A 19,816-nucleotide genomic window follows, 5' to 3' on the forward strand; every position below is an offset into this window, starting at 1 on the left:
GTGACTCATGTATTTTCAACAACATGGCGGTTTGTTTACACCGGCATGATTAAGGCGGGAAGTGTTTTAATAGTTTGTCGGCTTAAAATGTAAAAAGTATCATTTTTGGTAAAATTATTTTCCGTTTAAATGTATTTTTACAGATAGAAATAACAAGTCAATGAAGGTACAATTAATATTTAATTAAAAACATGGCACATGGGCGATACCGAGTGTGTTATTTCCAGCGCCATCTACAATAACATAAAATACAGGAAACCAATTATGGCGCGAATTATAAACGGCCATCATTACATTTATAAAAAAAGAATTAGAAGTCCTTAAACAAAAACAAATGCATGTCAACAAATATAAGCATAGTGATAATTATTAAAAATTTAATATTAAAATATTATTCAAGATTTTAAGTCAACAAATTTTATACATTAAAAAGGAAATCAACATTTTAAAAAGACGACACAAAATATGAAGACAATTAATAAAACTTAACAAATCTCTAGTCACATAGCTAGCATACAAAAAAAAAAAAATAGAATTAAAACTAGAATTAATTGGCATTTTTATTGAGGCATTGAGTAAAATTCACTAGCATTATTTAGTCATGAAGAAAACTAGGTATGTAGGTCTAATAACTATAAGAAATTAGAATTTTGATAATTTAATATTTCTGTTTCTTTTGTATAACTCATAGGTTCCATGACGTTTTATTTTTTTATTGAATAAATAGTCATCTTTAAAGTTACTGATCATGTTAGATTGTGCAACAAATTTTATTTCACTCGGTATTACATTGACTTTAAAGTTAGATGTATAGCCACTAGCAGAAGTCAAGGCAGTAGGTACGAAGGGTAAAACTTTTGGTTTTTGAAGTCGTTTTTTACGTTTTTTGTCCAAGGCTTCATCGTCATTGAGGTAAACGCTTTCTTCTAAATAACTCGATGGTTTATTTTTTCGTTTTTTGGCTTCCACAACTATGAATTCAGTTGTTGAAATTACTTTCGGCTTCTTAGGTATAGAGATTGGTTGTGATTTGTCATCCAGTTGCTTTAAAATACTGGCAGGCAAACGGGGTACATGTACTTTATCAAATGAATTTTGTTTGACAACCTAAAAAAAAATAAAAAATAAAAATAATCATATGATTATTATATCTGAATTCAAATGAATTAAAAACTCTTTACCTTAGAAATGCTATATTCTTCATCTTCATCTCGCTTTCTTTTGCTACTCTTGCTTAGTTTTGGCAATTCTATAAAACAAAATATAAAAAATACAAAATTTATTTATGATTTTGTTTGAGTAGGTGTTATAATTGCTATGAATTGTTGTTTGCTTAATTTTACCTGTATTATTTACTACATTTTGACGTTCTTTCTTAAACTTTTTCTCTTTACTAACATTATGAGGCTCTAATTGATGTTCTTCAACAGTGGGTTCTGCAACTACATACATGAAAAATTACTCAAGATATGATAACATACCTAATTACTAAAAGTAAAATTCGTTCATTAATAATCTTACTTGAAATAATTTCTTCATTTTGAGACATTTTCCTCTTTTTTTTCGGACTATTGACCAATGAATTGTTTGACTTTTTAAGAGTATCGAGGACATCTAAAAAAATGTATTGTTGTATTTTTAACATTAATAAAGTGTATAGTTTGAATTGTATTAAGAGTCACACAATGATTAAGATCCTAAGATGTGGTTAGTCATAAATAAGTAGTTTTTTGAGTTTATATCTCCTATAATCAACACATTAGGCTAGGTTTCATGCTTTAGTTTTATTAGATACTGATAAATAGATCATAATTATGATAATAATTTAAATAATATACCTTCAACTATATCTTCTTGAGTGTTAAGAGATGATTTCCTTTTGCGTTTCTTAGCACTAGTATCATTACTCTCAGAATGTACTGCGATAAAATATAAATGTTTGTATTAAGAAATAAACAAATTTTTCAATTAAATTTTTTGTTTTACTAATTTATTTTTACCTAATGTTGACAACAATGGTGCTTCAATTATAGAGGAACTTGAGCTACTTCTCTTGGACTTTTTAGCACTTCCGAAGTTTACATAATGTTCTTCATTTTCAATAGCTAAAAAAAAACACTGTTTGTCTATATAGGAATATATGATTTTCTACATGAAAACTGTGGTTTTATTGACAAATAAACAATTTGTCGACTATGTATCGTTTAATTTAGTTATAAGGAATTCTAAATTTTTATATTTTTGTTAAATTAATAAAAAATATCAAACATACGTTTTAGCTCTTGGGTTTCTGTGGCTTTCAACTTCTTGGGATTGATTCCTGGGGATTTTAGTTTAGAACTATCAAGTAATAGTTCTGATATATTTTCTGTTTCTGAAACAAGATATTTATTTTGGTTAAAGGTGTTTTTAGACAAATACTTAATATTATTTTACACATACTGAGATAAACTAATTGCTTGTGCATATTTATTCAAGATTGAATATGTTTTAGCATTTTGAAAAAAAAAAAAACAAATATACTTTGTTACTAGAATTATTTAAGTTGTTCAATAGTTTTGTATTATTATACTAAAACAACCTTTTCGAATTTTGGTTGCTGTAAAGTATCTGAAACATGGGGCATCTAAAAAACCTAATAAACCGCGATAAATTCCGAAAAAGTTGTTTCATTATATGAGTTATGAGTGAAATTCGCGTAAACGTTAGAAAACAAAAGTTTTGTATTAAATAATAAATTTTTGTCTTCAACGACTTTTCTGTTCTAAACCTGAGTCTGGTTTTTTCTGGCTTCCAGGTGTTTTGAATATAGTGAGATTGAATAACTTGTGGAAAGCTTATAATTTATTTATTATTATATTTATATACCCATATTACGCATATAGCACTTACACAACACATATTATCTATTGGTATTTAATATATATATATATATATATATATATGCGTGCAACTCGCACGTGTATGTTGCCTTACCCACGAGCGCAATTCGACGAGTGCAAAATAAAAAAAGTTAACTACAATTTTGAGATTTTTTTTTATTGCAGTAACGAACTATAAACTTTATATTCTACAACATGGCAAAATAAAAAATACAAATATCGCCTCATTTCTAGTACTTTTGTCAAGTAAAAGAAGACAAGTACTGCTGTTTTGTAAAATTACACGACGTACATGCGTTCAACTACCGCCTGGCAGCTTTTACGCAGTCCATGCGGGGGGCGCACGTTCCTTCCTATTGTGTCATGAGTCAGATGGTATGTGCTTCGCCGGCCGGCAACAATGTTTGTTTGTTTTGGTTTTTTACGTATTAAGGTTTGTGTGAAAGTGTTATCATAATAGTAAACAATTTGAATATATCACAATAGACATGGAAAAACGTTTTTGGAAATTTTTGGAATCGGAAAAGTCATACTTTTCATTCTTACTGAAATATATGAAACATACCTTATTATATTCAGATTCCTTAATTCCTATGTAGAAACGACCAAGTGGTAGTTAATTCAGTTGTCATATTTTTAAGCACAATGTAGAGGCAGACAACTGCAATACCTCGTAAATTAAACATAATTAGAAAAAATGAAATATACAAGTGTTTGTCTTTGTAAATAATGTAGCAGTGATGAAAATTTCAACAAATTTTGTTTGAAATTGTCAAAATGGGAGCACTTTTTCCTATTATGCGCTCTCCTGAAAAGTAGCTGTTTTGTATATAACTCTTTTTACTTTGCACCCGTCGAATTGTCCAAATGGTAGCGGCATTAAGATGGTCGGGCCAGCGACCTTTGTATTGGACCCCTGTCTTGCTAGCTCATCGGCGGTATCGTTTCCGTGGATTCGCTATGTCCTTTTATCCACTGGAGGATTACCCTAATATGTGAGGGCAATACTTCCAGGGTTTGGTGACATTTGTATATAAGACTAGAGTTGATCGAATTACTGCCTAGTGCTTAAAGTACAGCCATGCTGTCCGATAGAATACGTTGGATCCTTAATGCCTTTTGACAGGGCGGCGGTGGGTTATCGCAACACACTATATATATCGACATCCAGAACATCTATATGGCCAATACAAATATCTGTAGTGAGCGGGGATAGAACCCGCGACCGCCAGTGCAACAGTCAGTTCTGTGACCGCTGCGCCAACGCGTCGTCAAATAACTTTATATACACATTAGATTATTTATTTCGTTATATAATCAGTATGGAGTATGGACAACGCATTTGTTCTCATATGATGTTCGTTATTTTGGTGAGTTTGTTATTTTTTACGATTGCGGTATTGCATTTTGAGAAACTGTAAATATAATTTTGTTGTTTAGTGAGTTTAGTCATAGTATTTCAGTATATTTGTAAAAGTAATGTAGTGTAGCTCCTATATTAAATATGCTAAATAGAGTACAGCTAAAGATTCTTTTGTTTCTCTCTCAATTTATGAGCGTAGTCGAATATGTTTGTATATATAGACTATATTATAATAATATAAATAAAAAAAAGCGAAATGAAATATAAGTTGAAATGTTTGTATACCTTCTTGTCGCTGTTCTGCTTGAGACATGCGTTTCTTCTGTTTATTACTATCAGGAGTTTTTAATAGTGACTTGTTGCTAGCTTGCAATGTAGTATCTGAAAAAGATAAATTATAAAAAATGACATTCCAATAAAGGTATAAAGAATTAACATATATAAAAACTATAATTTAAATATTGTCTTATCCACTTTTGGCAACATTAAGCATTACTTAATAATTATAAGTCAAATTTGTTTATAAATTACCATTTTGATTATTATTCTCAGAAGTTTTTGAAATTCGTTTCTTTTTCTTTGCACTCGTTTTTGTTTCATTGAAGAACATGTCAGGTGGGGCGCTATCCTCATCTGCAATCAAATGAAATGAATATTTGTGATAATAAGGTTTTATGTTATCAAAATATACCATTAAAGAAGTCCAAATAAGGTTTTTAAATAAATTTTTTAAAGACTGTTCAAATAACTAAGAGTCTTTCTGTATTTATAACTGCTTTGTTTGTAAAGTTTGGACAAAACAGAATTTCTAACAATGAATTAGTTTATTGAAGTACAATTTTTCAACGTTTTCTATAGCCTATATAAGAGTTTTAAATAAATTTGGAAATTTCTCGAAATGAACAAGAATGTTCAGAAGAACTTGATTTGTGTGAAATTTAAGCAAGAAAAAATTCATAGTTATCTGTACTAATATTACAAAGCTGAAGAGTTGGTTTGTTTGCTTGAGCGCGCTAATCTCAGGAACTACTAGTCCGATTTGAAAAATTCTTCAGTGTTAGATAGCCCATTTATGGAGGAAAGCTATGAGCTATATATCATAAGGCGCCAATACCACCAATAGGTACCAATAGGAGCGGAGCACCAATGATGAATGTTTCGAAATCGGTTTTTTTTTTCTTTTGAGAGCTTCCGCTGCGTAAACAGTTAAAGTTTCGCAAAAATCATGTATAATTGAATATTTCATATTCACGCGGACGAAGTCGAGGGCAGAAGCTAGTCAAGTATAAAATATAGGACAATAAAATTGCAATTATGCAAAATAGAAAAAAATAATTGTGTTTGCTCGTAAACGAAAAAAAACCGACTTCAATTACATCGACGAGTAATACAACGTAGATTGACGAAAAAATAGTCAAGTAACTACGTGTTATCAAAGATTACTCAAAAAGTAGTTATCAGATCTCGATAAAATTTAAATGTGACCACATGATAAACACCCGCTTTCGATAAAATTAAAAATTATCAAAATCGGTACACCCAGTAAAAAGTTATTTTCGAGTTTCCCTCGATTTCTCGGGGATCCCATCATCAGATCCTGGTTTCCTTATCATGGTACCAAACTAGGGATATCTCCTTTCCAACAAAAAAAGAAATATCAAAATCGGTACATCCAGTAGAAAGTTATGCGGTACAATACAACGTAGGTCAACGAAAAAAGCATCAAGTAAAAACGCATTATTAGATATAACTCGAAAACTAGTTGTTAGATCTCAAATAAATTTAAATAGGACCAATTGACACACACCACCTTTCGATTAAAAAAAAAAATTGTCGAAATCGGTCCACCCGGTCAAAAGTTCTGATGTTAACATACATAAAAAAAACAAAAAAAAAAAAAAACAGTCGAATTGAAAACCTCCTCCTTTTTTGGAAATCGGTTAAAAATGAATATAAGTTGAACATTCTAGACACGCGTTTTTTTTTTTATTACTACCAGTAATTTTAAGCAATGATTTGTCGCTAACTTGCAATGTATTATCTAAAAACAATTAATTATTATAAAATTAATTAATCAACTGAGGTAGCATAGCAGGAAATTTCCTTCTCAAAAAATGGATCAGCCCGATTGGGGTAGTACCGACCTTACAGAAGATCACAGCTAAATAATACTGTTTTGAAGCAGTATTGTGTTCTTGTTGGTGAATAAGGTAACCAGAGCGACTGGGGATTGGGTCGGCAACGCACTTGCGATGCTTCTTGTGTTGCAGGCGTCTATAAACTACGATAATCGCTTAACATCAGGTACGCTTATTTGCCGGCTTACTTATAAAAATAAATAAAAAATTACATTTCAATAATAGTAGATGAAAAAATCAGTGGAAAAAAAAATAAGAAATTTATAAATAATAATTTAAATATTTGTCTTGTCCAAAATCGTAACATTAAGCATTACTTATAAGTCAAATATTACAGGTATAAGTTGAGTATATTTATTTACCTTCTTGTTCTTGTTCTGATTGAGATATACGGTTTTTCTTTTTATTACTACCAGGGGTTTTTATAAATGATTTGTCGTTAGCTTGTATTGTAGTATCTGAAAACAACAAAAAATTACCTACATTTTCTTTGATCCAAAGAGATTTATAGTGATGTACTGTTGTAACTTTGATTTTTTTATAAAGATAGAATTATCTTATACATGTATATACATATTAACTAACTATATTTTACTGTAAAGGTGAACAAAAGGACTGGAACGCACAAGTATGTAGTTTACTATGGATAAACTTGGATCTTTACTGTGGTTGCATTTCACATACATCCACACAAAAAAAAAATACCTGTCTCATTTTCTCTAACTTCTGTTATGTTATTTGGTGCTTTTGATAATCGTTTTTCGTTCTTGAATGGTATCTCTTTAGGAGCATCCGAGTCTGAGTTTTCATCAGCAACTGAAATGAAAAAAAAAATATGATTTCTGTTAAACATAATTTATACTACTTGAAAGATATCTAGTGTCTTGTAATTTTATTTGTGTCAACACATTTGTTATACAGTAATACCCCGGACTTACGCGATAGGTGGGACTGAGCGCTATCCGCGTAAGTCGAATTCGCGTAAGTCGGGGTACAGTTTTGCGGGGTACTTTTCGTAATTGATCTGACTATCGATTCCCAAAAAACACAAAATCGTAACTTATGTACCTACGCGCCGATTCCGCACTATACGTCTGTGCCTGTTGTAAACTGAACGAATAGTAATGCGGGAGGGGGGAGTCAAACAAAAAACGAATAGACGAGAAAATTAAATCGCGTAACTCCGAATTCGCGTAAGTCGAGGTAGCGTAAGTCGGGGTATTACTGTACTGCAAGGTTTAGGTCGTTAGAGAAGAGTTTTTAAGGTCAGTAATTTAAAACATTAATTATAATGTGAATAGAATAGATAGATATAATCACTTCACATCACACACACTCATCATCATCACTTCAGCCTAATACAGTCCACTACTGGACATAGGTCTCCACAAGTTCGCGCCAAAAATGGCGTGAACTCATGTGTTTTGCCCATAGTCACCACACTGGGCAGATGGGTTGGTGACCGCAGGGCTGGTTTTGTCGCACCGAAGACGCTGCTGCCGTATAGATATAATAGTAGAAATTGAATAACTAGTTTAATTAAGGAAATATTAAATTTGATACCAGTTTTTTCAATATGCAAGCTTTTGTCTTTTTCAGCTGCTATTTCATTTGAATCTGAATCAGTGGTATCTAAAAAAAGTACAAAAAACAATATTTAATACCATCTACAAATTTAAGCAGATGTAGGACATCTTAATGCTACTTCAATTATTATTCTTACCATGGCTTTTAAGAGATATTTTCTTATTTTTGCTTTCTGAATTGCTTCTGTTTGCAGAATTGTTGAGCGTGCCTTCCGTATCAATAAAGAACCCTACACCATTTTCATTGGAGTCATCTGCAATGTTTTTAAATTATTAAAAAGGTTTTAAAACAAAAACTAAATGAAATGGTCTCATAAATATACATGATGATATTATAACAGTTTCGTTACTTAATGTTGTATTTTCGTAAATATATTTACCATCAGAAATGTCTACAGATTTGTCTTTTTTGCTCTTTTTATTGGAGCTTTGATGAAAGGATACTTCAGAGTTGATGCTAGTTTCTGAAAAACAAAGTAATATAAAGAATTATTACAAAAATGGAAATTCTACCATTAATTAATTAAAAACATGCTCTAAAAATTACCTATATTTTCTCGTATATTTGTGTTGCCTTCCGTATTTTTCAATGGGACAAAGCGTTCTTTGTTAGAACTAGAAATATTTGGTTTATTTTTTATATTGTCACTACTATTACTATCTTCAGAAAACAATAACTGTAAATCAATTGAATCTGATGATGCGCTATCATCTAAGTCTAATTTTGACGTTTCATTTTCTGCAATGCTTTTTTTTTGTTTACTTATATTCTTTAATTTTTTAGTAGATTTAACTTGAGTTAAGTTTAGTTCATCAACAATAGCCATATTTTTCTTTTTATTTTGTTTCTTATCAATGTTTAATGAAATATCACATTCCTTAGATTTGGCCTTATTTGTCTTTTTTAAGCCTTCGAGCACAGAATCATAATTTTGAATGATATTCTCATTTTCACTACTCAGAGATTCGTCTTCAGCCATTGAATCTTCTAGAGGATCTTCGATTTCTGTTTGAGTTTTTGTTAAGTCATTTTGAACATTTGGATCATCTGAGTTAATGAACGCTATTGAAGCATCGGCTTTCTGTGGTGTTTTTGGTTCATCTTTTAAACTACTTGATAAAGGATTAGTTTCTTTTAAACCCTCATTACAAACAGTTATTTCATTTTCATTCAAAGCGTTGTCATCACAAATACTTTCAGATAAGCGTTTAGATTTTTTCTTTCTAACTTTTTGTTCATTTTTGTCTTCCAGTAAACTGACTTCCTGACTGGAATCCAATCTCATTCTGTTATGTTTCTTAGTTTTTATTTCTGTTTCATCTTCAGATTCTGAACTTGATTGTTGTTGTATTGGTTTTTTCAACTTTCCTGTTTCGGAACTATTACTCTTATTTAGTTTATGTCGCGATTCAAACATTTCCCTAGAGGCATTTTTTTGTTCTTTCTTTTTCCGTTCATTGAACTTCTTCTTTGATTTAGCAGTCATTTTAAGTTCATTATCACTCATAGATAGATCATCTTCAGTGCCTTCTAATAATTCATTATCTTCTTCATCTGAGCTTACGACGAAAGAATCTTTTTCATAGTCAGAGTCATTAGATAATTCATTTTCCGACGACAAAGTTTCTCCTTTTTCCAATATCTCATTTTCTTTTAGATATTGACGGGCATTTTCGTCTAGACTATCACCTGATTCATAGTCATCACCAGCATCCTCAGCCTTGTCATCTAACAAGTTACTTGTGTTATGTGATTCTTCATCATCAGAATCAGTATCATTTAATGTATTTGACTGACTTGGAATTTTGGTAAATGAGTTATTTTTACCTTTTTGATTTTCATTTTCATGATTATGCAATTCTTCTTCTGAATCTGAATCTTTGGCAGAATATTTATTAGAAATATGTTCATTTTTACTTGCACTCTTATCCATTTCATTGTTTGATTTATTATTATCACTTACAGAATTATTTAAAACTAACTTATTCGTTGCAGTTTCATTTTCCACTTTATTAGATACTTTACTTTCATTTTTAGACTGATTTAATTTATTAGTTTCTACATCTTTTACACCATTGTTACATGCAATAATAGATGTGTTAATATTACTCAATTTAGTCAACTTATTTTGTTGTAAAGGAGTACTTGTAGTTACATAATTGAGTGACAGATTTCTTTTATTAGCATCATTTTCTTGAGAAGTGTTTAAATCATCTGTAGCTTTTAAATAAATATCTTTATTTTGAGGAGATTTTGTAACATTATTTATGTCAGTAGAACTTGAGTCTTTAAGTTGTGACAATATTAAAGTACTTTTATTTTCATTCCCACTTTTATTTACATTTTGTGATAGGGACGATTTTCTTCCAGATGTATTTCTTCCTTTAGATATACTTCTCTCTAATAACACTACAGGTGAACTTGAGTTTACTTCAGATATAACTAGGTTTTCAGGTATTGTTTCATCAATATCCATTGGTTCACAGCTATCATTCAATATGGCTCCACTTTTAGATTTATTCACAATATTTGAAAGTTTCCCTGATGAAACAGAAATCTGAGAACTATTCTTTTCAAGTTGGTTAGTATGTTCTACTTCAGGAACACATTGATCTTCATGCTCATATCTGTTTTGAGTATTAACTTTTCCAGAATTTGTATCTGAATCATCTTCAATGAACACCGTAGTGTGTATGTTAGCACTAGGATCCTTCTCAAACAATTTAATTGTTTCACTTGCATAATTCTTTTGAGAGTTATTTAGGGATACCGAAGATTTTTCATCATTTTTTTCATTCATAGTCTGGTTGTTACTGTCTCTTAATGATGTGTTGATGTTTTCTGCCACAAAGTTATTTCTGTTATTCTTTTTTTTCTTTAAAAATGATTTGTCATTTATATTTTGTCCAAAACTTGTATTCAAACCATCACTTGAATTTAATTTATTTGTTTGATCTAAGGATATTCTCCCGTTAGTCCTTTCTCTCAATTTTTTCTTCACATCTTCATTGTCACTGTAGAAATTATTTTCATTTGAAACAGTTAAAGTTGTCCACGACTTTGTTCTTTTTCGTTTTTGTTTACCTTCTAGTTGAGTTTCTAAGGCTGATGTACTTTTATTGAGGTTTGTGTTTTCTGCCTTGATTGGAGTTTTTAACTTTTTTATCAAGTCTGAAGTAGTTGCTGATAGTCTACTTTTTTGAGAATATTTTCCTTCATTTGACAGTTCGTCTTTTGATTCTTGAGTCGAGTTATGTATTTCTTCAGTTTGTTTATGGGGCTTAGTTTGTTCAACATTTTTTTTCTCGTTATCAGGGTTATTTTTCTTAACTTTATCTTGTAGGCGCGGACTTTTACGGATATTCGTTGGAGATGTATTAGTGTCATTTGTTCCACTTGAAGATTTTGATGTAGTATTTTCTGGTTCCTCTATAATAACATCAGTTATGTGTAAAGCTGGTTTTGTGGGTGGGGCCTCAACTGAAATATTAAATGTGATTATTAGAACCGGTACTGTAATTATTTATAAGTAGAGAAACTAAATGAGTAATTGCATTCAGCCAGTATCATCCCTCACACAGGTCACAGGCCTCAGGCCTTTTTCTCTATGTAGGAAAAGTATTAGAGCTTAATCCACTACGCTGCTCTACCATCAGATATTTATGATAAAAACTGAGACCGATGGCTTAACATGCTCTCCGAAGCACGGTGGGTAGTCCCACAAGGACAGAGATTCAAACCGGAAAGAAATATTTGTAAAATTACAAATATCCATCCCGAGCGGAACCACAATCACTCTGGTTTAGTGGTGCGAGTAGTTGCCTAAATGAGTAATATTTAATTTTACTTTAAAAATGTTTAACCTTTTTCAATACTAGAAGTAGAATCTTTTCTGGTTCTTCGAGTCTGCCTGACAGGTGTTAGCGGTGCTTCAGAGTCACTTCCTGTAAGATGTCAAAAATAACAAATGCATATATGATTATTTAATAAAATGTTTTGGATTATATTATATTACTACCATATATGTGTGGAATATGCAATGATTTTTTATTGGTTAGTTGTACTTTTCACATATTTATATATGTTAAAAAATTTAAATATTTTTAAAAGTGCTTGAATTCTTAAGATAATGTATAACATACATACATATAATCACGCCGCATTCCCGTAGGGACAGGCAGAGACCACTTCTTTCCACTTGCTACGACCCTTACATATTTCTTTCGTTTCGTTCACTTTCATTATTCCCTTCATACATGCTCTTTGGTTTAGGGTATTCTTGACCTGGCCCTTTTTTAAGACGTCCCTTATTTGGTCTCGGAACGTCCGCCTTTTTTTTTATAGATAGGGAAATGCTATTTACGCATTGACCCCGCCACCCGAGAGTGACGGGAGTGTGGAGCTCCCGGCGTGTGGTGCAATGCCAGACACCACTAAAACCCACATCTTTTATCCGCCGGCACCTTAGTGGAACGCAGTGTGACCGCTTGCGCATACTACCACCGCGCCCACGGTGATGGCCTTTCAGCCCCGTCGGAAGAGATCGGTACGTCCGCCTAGGTCTACCCCTTCCAACCCTTCCATCCACACTCGCCTTAGATTTTTTTCGGCAATCGTTCTTCACTTATTCTCTCGACGTGACCAAACCATCTGAGCATACCCTTCTCAATTTTTGTCACTACATCTTCTTTCAGACCACAACGTTTCCTTATCTCACTATTTCTTATCCTGTCACTCAATTTAACTCCTATCATAATTCTTAATGCTCTCATCTCAAGTGCATTTATCCTGCTTTCATGTTTCTTCTGCCATACCCAACTTTCACTTCCGTACATGAGCATCGGAACCAACACCCCTCATGCACAGCCAAACGAGCCTTGTTAGACACCTTCCGACTGCTCATAAAGGAGTGCAAAGTTCCATTCACCCTGTTTGCTGCATTCACTCTTCTTTCAAATCACTCTCACACTTTCCATCTCTTGTAAACTTTGAACTCATAGTTTTCTTGTTTTTCTTTTCTTCAGATATTGTGTATATGGGTTCATAATGTATAACATCTATCGATTACCACTATTGTTCTCAATTTAGTATCTTTAATTTTATTTAATTAGCCATTTTCTGCTAAAAAAACTTTTTATACATTTTGTGTATACTATGGTGCTAAAATACTAAAAGTACATGAAACAGTGTTATTTTCCTAAATTGCAAATTAAAACGCATACAATAGTCTAAGGTCATGAGAACAATGGAGTATTTCCAATATTGAGTTTCTATTGTTGTGAAGCTCACTAACAATTCATACACAGAAAATTAACTATTATGTATAACATAGAGCATATTTTTTTATACAATTAGGTTGGTTAACAAGCATATGTTGCATATTATGGTAAGTGGTTACCATAGCCTATAGATGCCTGCTACACCAGATTTATTGCAAGCACGTTGCCAACCCTGCCTTAGGGCACTGGCCACCTTAAGAGGCACACAACACTACTACACTATACTACAGTTTGTAGTGACCCTGCTTTCTGCTCCGGGGGTTGTGGGTTCGACTCCCACCCTGAGGCTGGGTGTAATACATATATTTATTTATATATGTATTATTTAAGTGTTTATTGAAAAAAAAAATGTAGCTATACCAGTCGGCTGTCATCATCATCATTTCAGCCTATTGCAGTCCACTGCTGGACATAGGCCTCCACAAGTTTGTGCCAAAAATGGCGCGAACTCATGTGTGTTGCCCATAGTCACCACGCTGGGCAGGGGGGTTAGTGACCACAGGGCTGGCTTTGTCGCACCTAAGACGTTGCTGCCCGTCTTCGGCCTCTGTATTTCAAAGCCAGCAGTTGGATGGCTATCCCGTCATCGGTTGGCTTTATAAGTTCTAAGGTGGTAGTGAAACTGTTATCTGTTAGTCGCCTCTTACGACATCCACTAGAAGAGAGGGAGTGGCTATATTCTTTAATGCCGTAGCCACACAGCGCCTATAACACAAGCATTAAGTTGCTTACTTTAGGAACAGATGACGGTATGTAAAACAGTTCAGTCATTGCTATTGATAAAAAAAAATCACATTTAATAATAGCAGAGCAGTAATAAAAACAAAATACAACTTCTTTTTCAATTACAGTACACAATTTGGATATAGACGCCGCCAAATACCACGTGCTTATATTGTGACGTCATATTTGACCACTATTGGTCAGTGGCGCATTTCGCAAATTTCAATTTCGCTTGTGTTGTTTACTTGTTTTTTAACACTATTTAATTCAATTATATACAATCAAGGATGTTCACTCCAGTCGTTTTGTTAAAAAAATTAATATTTAGAAGAAATACATATGAAATAAGAAGCTGATTTTAGATTATTTTGTGGAAAAAGCTTAGAAACGCCTAACTTAACATTGTATAACAAGATTTCGAACGCGCGTCCTCAGCCATCTTGAAAAATTTAGTTGTTTTTTTTTTGCTATAAGTTTGCTTTTAGTCAAGATTTGAAAACTGTGAGAGTCAAATTTTTAAGATCATATACATTTTTTACTTAAGGTTCATCTTTTTTTTATGTCACTAGGTCGGCAAACAAGCGTACGGCTCACCTGATGGTAAGCGATTACCGTAGCTTATAGACACCTGCAACACCAGAAGCATCGCAAGCGCGTTGCAGACCCAATCCCCAATCCCCCAGGAGCTCTGGTCACCTTACTCACCAACAGAAACACAATACTGCTTGAAAACAGTATTATTTTGCTGTGATCTTCTGTAAGGTCGAGGTACTACCCCAGTCGGGCTGCTCCATATTTTGAGCAGGAAATTCCTGCTGTGCCCTACCTCAGCTAAGCCTCTGTGCCCGCAAGTGACTTTAAAATTGTAAATTCCCTATTATAAAATAAAGAATCTCATACATACCAACTTGTGATAGCCTTCTAGCAGCCCTTTTAGCTCTCGGAGATCCAACTGCTACGGCAGTTTCTGATACTATACTTGTGTTTGATTTAATTCTTGTACTGCGTCTTGAGGGTGTAACAGGTTTTTCTTCAACGGTGTCAATCAGATCCTTTATTGGTACTTTTTTTGCTGTCTTCTTTGTGGTTTCATTATCTGGGGCTAACAAAAAATATAAGTTACAATTTTAATTTTTTCTGTAGATCTAAAATAATGATTTAAAAATGTTATTATATTTAAGAATGTTATTACTTGGAATTAATATATAGTAAATAATATCCCAATTCTGGGTCTAATATACATATACACGTTATCATTTATACAGGTATTAGTTACAAAAGAAAAAAAAAGGTGTTTTAAGGTGGCTATTACCTATAACACACGGAATAAGTTTCATATTTTAGGAACAGACAACTGTGTGTATTTTTAACCGACTTCCAAAAAAGGAGGAGGTTCTCAATTCGACTGTATTTTTTTTTTATGTATGTTACATTAGAACTTTTGACCGGGTAAATCGATTTCGACAAATTTTGTTTTAATCGAAAGGTGGTGTGTGCCAATTGGTCCCATTTAAATTTATTTGAGATCTAACAACTACTTTTCGAGTTATATCTAATAATGCGTTTTTACTTGACGCTTTTTTCGTCGACCTACGTTGTATTATAGCGCATAACTTTCTACTGGATGTACCGATTTTGATAATTCTTTTTTTGTTGGAAAGGGGATATCCCTAGTTTGGTACCATGATAAGGAAACCAGGATCTGATGATGGGATCCCAGAGGAATCGAGGGAATCTCTCGAAAATCCGCAATAACTTTTTACTGGGTGGACCGATTTTGATAATTTTTAATTTAATCGAAAGCTGGTGTTTATCATCTGGTCACATATAAATTTTATCGAGATTTGATAACTACTTTTTGAATAATCTTTGATAACGCGTAGTTGCTTGACTATTTTGTCGTCGATCTACGTGTATTACTTGTCGATGTAATTGAAGTCGGTTTTTTTTTCGTTTGCGAGCAAACACAATTATAAAGATATATTAATATGGAAAAAATATTTTAAAATTATTTACAAAATTATAAAAATGTATAAATTACAATTTTCATCAATAAGCTCCAAGTCAGGTTTAGCTGTTCGTCTTCCACCTCTCTTTTTAGTCGGAGTGTTGAGTGCAGGTGATTTGCTCTCTTCGGACTGTTCTAGGGAAATTCTTCTCCTTAGACGAGTCACAGGAGCTGAAATGTTTATAATAATTTTATTTATTTATAAGGTTTAATAATAATAATAAGCAGTAAGGTAAGATGCTAAAAGCTTAACCAATAAACCATTTTTTACTTCTTATATTATATATTTAAAAGTAGGTAACCTGAAAGATATCATGTCTTGCAAACTGTATCTGAAGTTGAAATAATCAGTACATTTTCTGAAATTTATCATTGCATAAGAACCTATTTACAAAGTAAAAGAAAATTTGAAAAAAAAAAGCCCAATTTGGTTCTGCATTCAGTGATTCAATTTTATTTTACTAACATTTTGTTAATGTTTCAATTCAATGTTTCAATCAAATAAATTTTAATTTTTGCAATATTCTACTACATAATTTATGTAAATTAGCAGAGAAAAGCACAAGTATACTACTGTAACTATTAAATGTATGTCTATACTATAGGTTGGCATATGAACTAAATAATAAAAACATTTTTTTAATTTTTTTTATATATAATTAAATAAACAATTAATGGTGCAAAAATTATAAATAGATAAGTATTACTTGTTTCATATTATTTCATTTTCTTTAAAATTAATGATATATCATTATTAAGGATAGTATACAACATAAAATAAACATAAATTGTTATATGACTAATTGAAGCATTAATTTAATCATACAAAGAAATTGCTTTGTCCTGGCATCCTTAAGCCAAATGACATTGGTGCTAATAAAGATCATTGTTATTATTTTTTTCCTATATCAAATACAGGAGATGATGAAGACATTTTGGTAGTTTAAAATTAAAAAAAAAAAAACTGAAATATCTCCATAGCTATTTTGCTGTGATTTTTCATTATATTGTCTTTATATTAATAGGGAAATTTGATTCAGGAAGATAAAATAAATACCCTCGAAAGTGGACGCCGATGCAATACAATAAATTGATAATTTACCGGGACCTTAGTTTTTACCAAATATTTCATGAAGTATAACTTTCAGCCATGCGATAAAATGCAACAAGGGAAGCAAGTACTTCAAGACAATAGTCAAAATATACCTATTACAACAACCACATTTACATCATAAAGCATGGAATTTAAAAGCATGGGTATTACCGGACAAATTATTGATAATGCGTAGTATTAATTTTTTGTTACTTTAATATAAAATAGTTACAAACCTTTGATCCCTGCGTCTTCTTCCATGTTCAAAATAAATATTAAAATACGATAAATATAATTCTTAATAAGTTTTGCAGACACGTGTAGTACAGCAAGTTTTTCAAAATGATGCTTCGAGGTTGATGATAATGGTCGAACAGCTGTTGAGACGCTGTGAACTGTCAATTCAAAAACGACGCGTGCCAAATCATGGCAACATTGTGCGTTTCCGCCTAGGAAACAGACAACAAATTATTTTTAATTATGTTATTTTAAAAAAATAAATAAATCAATATTTATGAATATTTAAATTTTGTTTAGAAATTAATAATATTAGAAAAATAGTTTTATAATGCCTAGACAAATTTATTGTAGGTATTATGTAGTATTAACCCAAAGGTTGTAAGTAGTACACCTAAAGCCTTTCTGTACTATCAACATAATGCTGTTCTTGGTCCACGATTAACAAAATAATTGGTTTATTTTGTTTTTCTTTTTCTTTTCTATTTACTTGCTTGGTTTTCGAATATATTCTACTGAATCGAATCATATTAGCAATAATGATATTGATAAATAATAAGATATCATTTTTCGAATAGTAAGTTTTAAAATAATAATGGCTTATAAAGGCCCATATGCTAAACTGCTAAAAGAAAACTTTTCTATGAAAATAATAAAAACACAAACAAAAACCTTTTCAGATAGTCTATGGACACGAAGTACTACTTGTGTACTTGTATTTAATTTATTTCGAAAAAGTATCTGGTTTATATAACTCTGTTACTGTCGTATGTATTTCTCAATTTCATCCATCTCATTTCATTTTATTGTAATATAGTAACTATACGTACAGACTGGTTAAACAATTTTTTTTATTATTATTTAGTAATGTAAATCCAAGTAAAAAGAAAGAAAATTATAATTAGAATATTATACATTTTTCTGTGTCATTACGGCTGTAAGAATATAGCCGCCCCTTCTCTTTCTGTAGGTGTCGTAAGAGGCGACTAAGGGATAATACAGTTCCACTACCACCTTGGAACTTAAGAAGCCGACCGATGGCGGGATAACCATCCAACTGCTGGCTTTGAAATACACAGGCCGAAGACGGGCAGCAGCGTCTTCGGTGCGACAAAGCCAGTACTGCGGTCACCAACCCGCCTGCCCAGCATGGTGACTATGGGCAACACACATGAGTTCACGTTATTTTTGGCGTAAACTTGTGGAGGCCTATGTCCAGCAGAGGACTGTATTAGGCTGAAGTGAGTGACATTTTTCTTTAGTAAAAATAATGAATAGTATAATGTATTTATTTATAATTTGAGGCAAATTTCATAAACCTCCTGGGGGTTACATTGAATAGTCCACTTACACACTTTTGTATAATGCATTTGTTAGATCTATTCTAGTCTTTTTTTTATGTCACTAGGTCGGCAAACAAGCGTACGGCTCACCTGATGGTAAGAGATTACCGTAGCTTATAGACACCAGCAACACCAGAGGCATCGCAAGCGCGTTGCCGACCCAATCCCCAATCCCCCCAGGAGTTCTGGTCACCTTACTTACCAACAGGAACACAATACTCCTTGAAAACAGTATTATTTAGCTGTGATCTTCTGTAAGGTCGAGTTACTACCCCAGTCGGGCTGCTCCAGATTTTGAGCAGGAAATTACTGCTGTGCCCACCTCAGTTAAACTGTACTGTTTGGAATCCTCAGTACGGGTGTTATATTTATAAAATCCACCGGATACACGACAGGTACCTAAAGAATGTAACAGCAATTTCTTCGGAAAATTTGAATGTTTCGATAAAAACTATGGCGGCCGTTGACCGGTGTGTTCAGCGAGATCAAGTTTTGTTGTATAAAATTGTGAACCAAGGAATTGACTCATCATATTTGGTTTCAAAATTAAATGTTAAGTGTCCACGTTTAAATTCTAGACATAAAATCACATTTGACGTCCCAGATACAAGAACAAAATTTTATAAAAACATGTTTATTAACAGAAATTGTGCCCAGTACAATAATTTGTTTATAAATATTGACATTTTTCATCGCTTTCTCAATAAATTTAAATTGCATGTGATGAACGCGTTGATTTAATATACCTATCTTTGATCGATGTTATGATATTCGTGGTGTTCTTCTTAATTTGATTTTATTTTTTGATTTTAATTTAATTTTGACTTTGAATTTAATTGTAATTTAGATTCTTAATTTTGATAATTGTGATTTTTTAAACATATTTTTTTTAAATATATTTGTATTTTTGGTTAAGTGGTACATGATGATTATTGTGTTTTGTATTTCTGTATATTGATGTAATACCGTTTGTTTCCAAAAAAATATATATAAAATAGAATATATATAAAATAGAATAAAAATTATAGTTATATTAAAAATGTTACTGCTATAAAGTATGAAGTAGAAAGAAATAAAGAAGACAATTGATGAAGCTAAATCTTTTATCCCTATTTTCATCGGTAATTGCGAAGCGTAGACGGGCCAATAGTCCGCGTTAGGGT

The 19,816-nt window shown here is 32.0% G+C and overlaps 1 protein-coding gene across 1 annotated transcript; it reads right to left on the reverse strand.

The window, feature by feature from the left end:
- Nucleotides 1-163: 163 nt before the first annotated feature.
- Nucleotides 164-17,481, reverse strand: LOC123654240 (probable serine/threonine-protein kinase DDB_G0282963). The gene is made up of 19 exons (XM_045590157.1): nt 17,310-17,481; nt 16,014-16,151; nt 14,877-15,074; nt 11,834-11,914; nt 8,517-11,450; nt 8,350-8,433; nt 8,107-8,223; nt 7,947-8,015; nt 7,089-7,199; nt 6,746-6,841; nt 4,777-4,878; nt 4,531-4,626; nt 2,273-2,374; nt 2,001-2,105; nt 1,839-1,919; nt 1,522-1,614; nt 1,344-1,442; nt 1,182-1,249; nt 164-1,107 (listed from the first exon to the last, which is right to left on the reverse strand). Exons 1-19 carry the CDS (start codon nt 17,332-17,334, stop codon nt 643-645), a joined length of 5,064 nt encoding a protein of 1,687 aa, XP_045446113.1. The 5' UTR covers nt 17,335-17,481; the 3' UTR covers nt 164-642.
- Between the last annotated feature and the right edge of the window lie 2,335 nt (nt 17,482-19,816).

The sequence above is a fragment of the Melitaea cinxia genome, chromosome 6, assembly GCF_905220565.1.
Source record: "Melitaea cinxia chromosome 6, ilMelCinx1.1, whole genome shotgun sequence".
NCBI lineage: Eukaryota > Metazoa > Arthropoda > Insecta > Lepidoptera > Nymphalidae > Melitaea > Melitaea cinxia.

Excerpts from the sequence above, each read along its gene's own strand:
- LOC123654240 (XM_045590157.1), bottom strand. The coding sequence starts at position 17,334 with ATGGAAGAAGACGCAGGGATCAAAG. Across the intron at positions 15,075-16,013 it reads GGAGCTTATTGATGAAAATT|CCCCAGATAATGAAACCACA; the intron begins GTAATTTATACA and ends ATTTTTTGTTAG. Across the intron at positions 1,443-1,521 it reads AAATGAAGAAATTATTTCAA|TTGCAGAACCCACTGTTGAA; the intron begins GTAAGATTATTA and ends TCATGTATGTAG.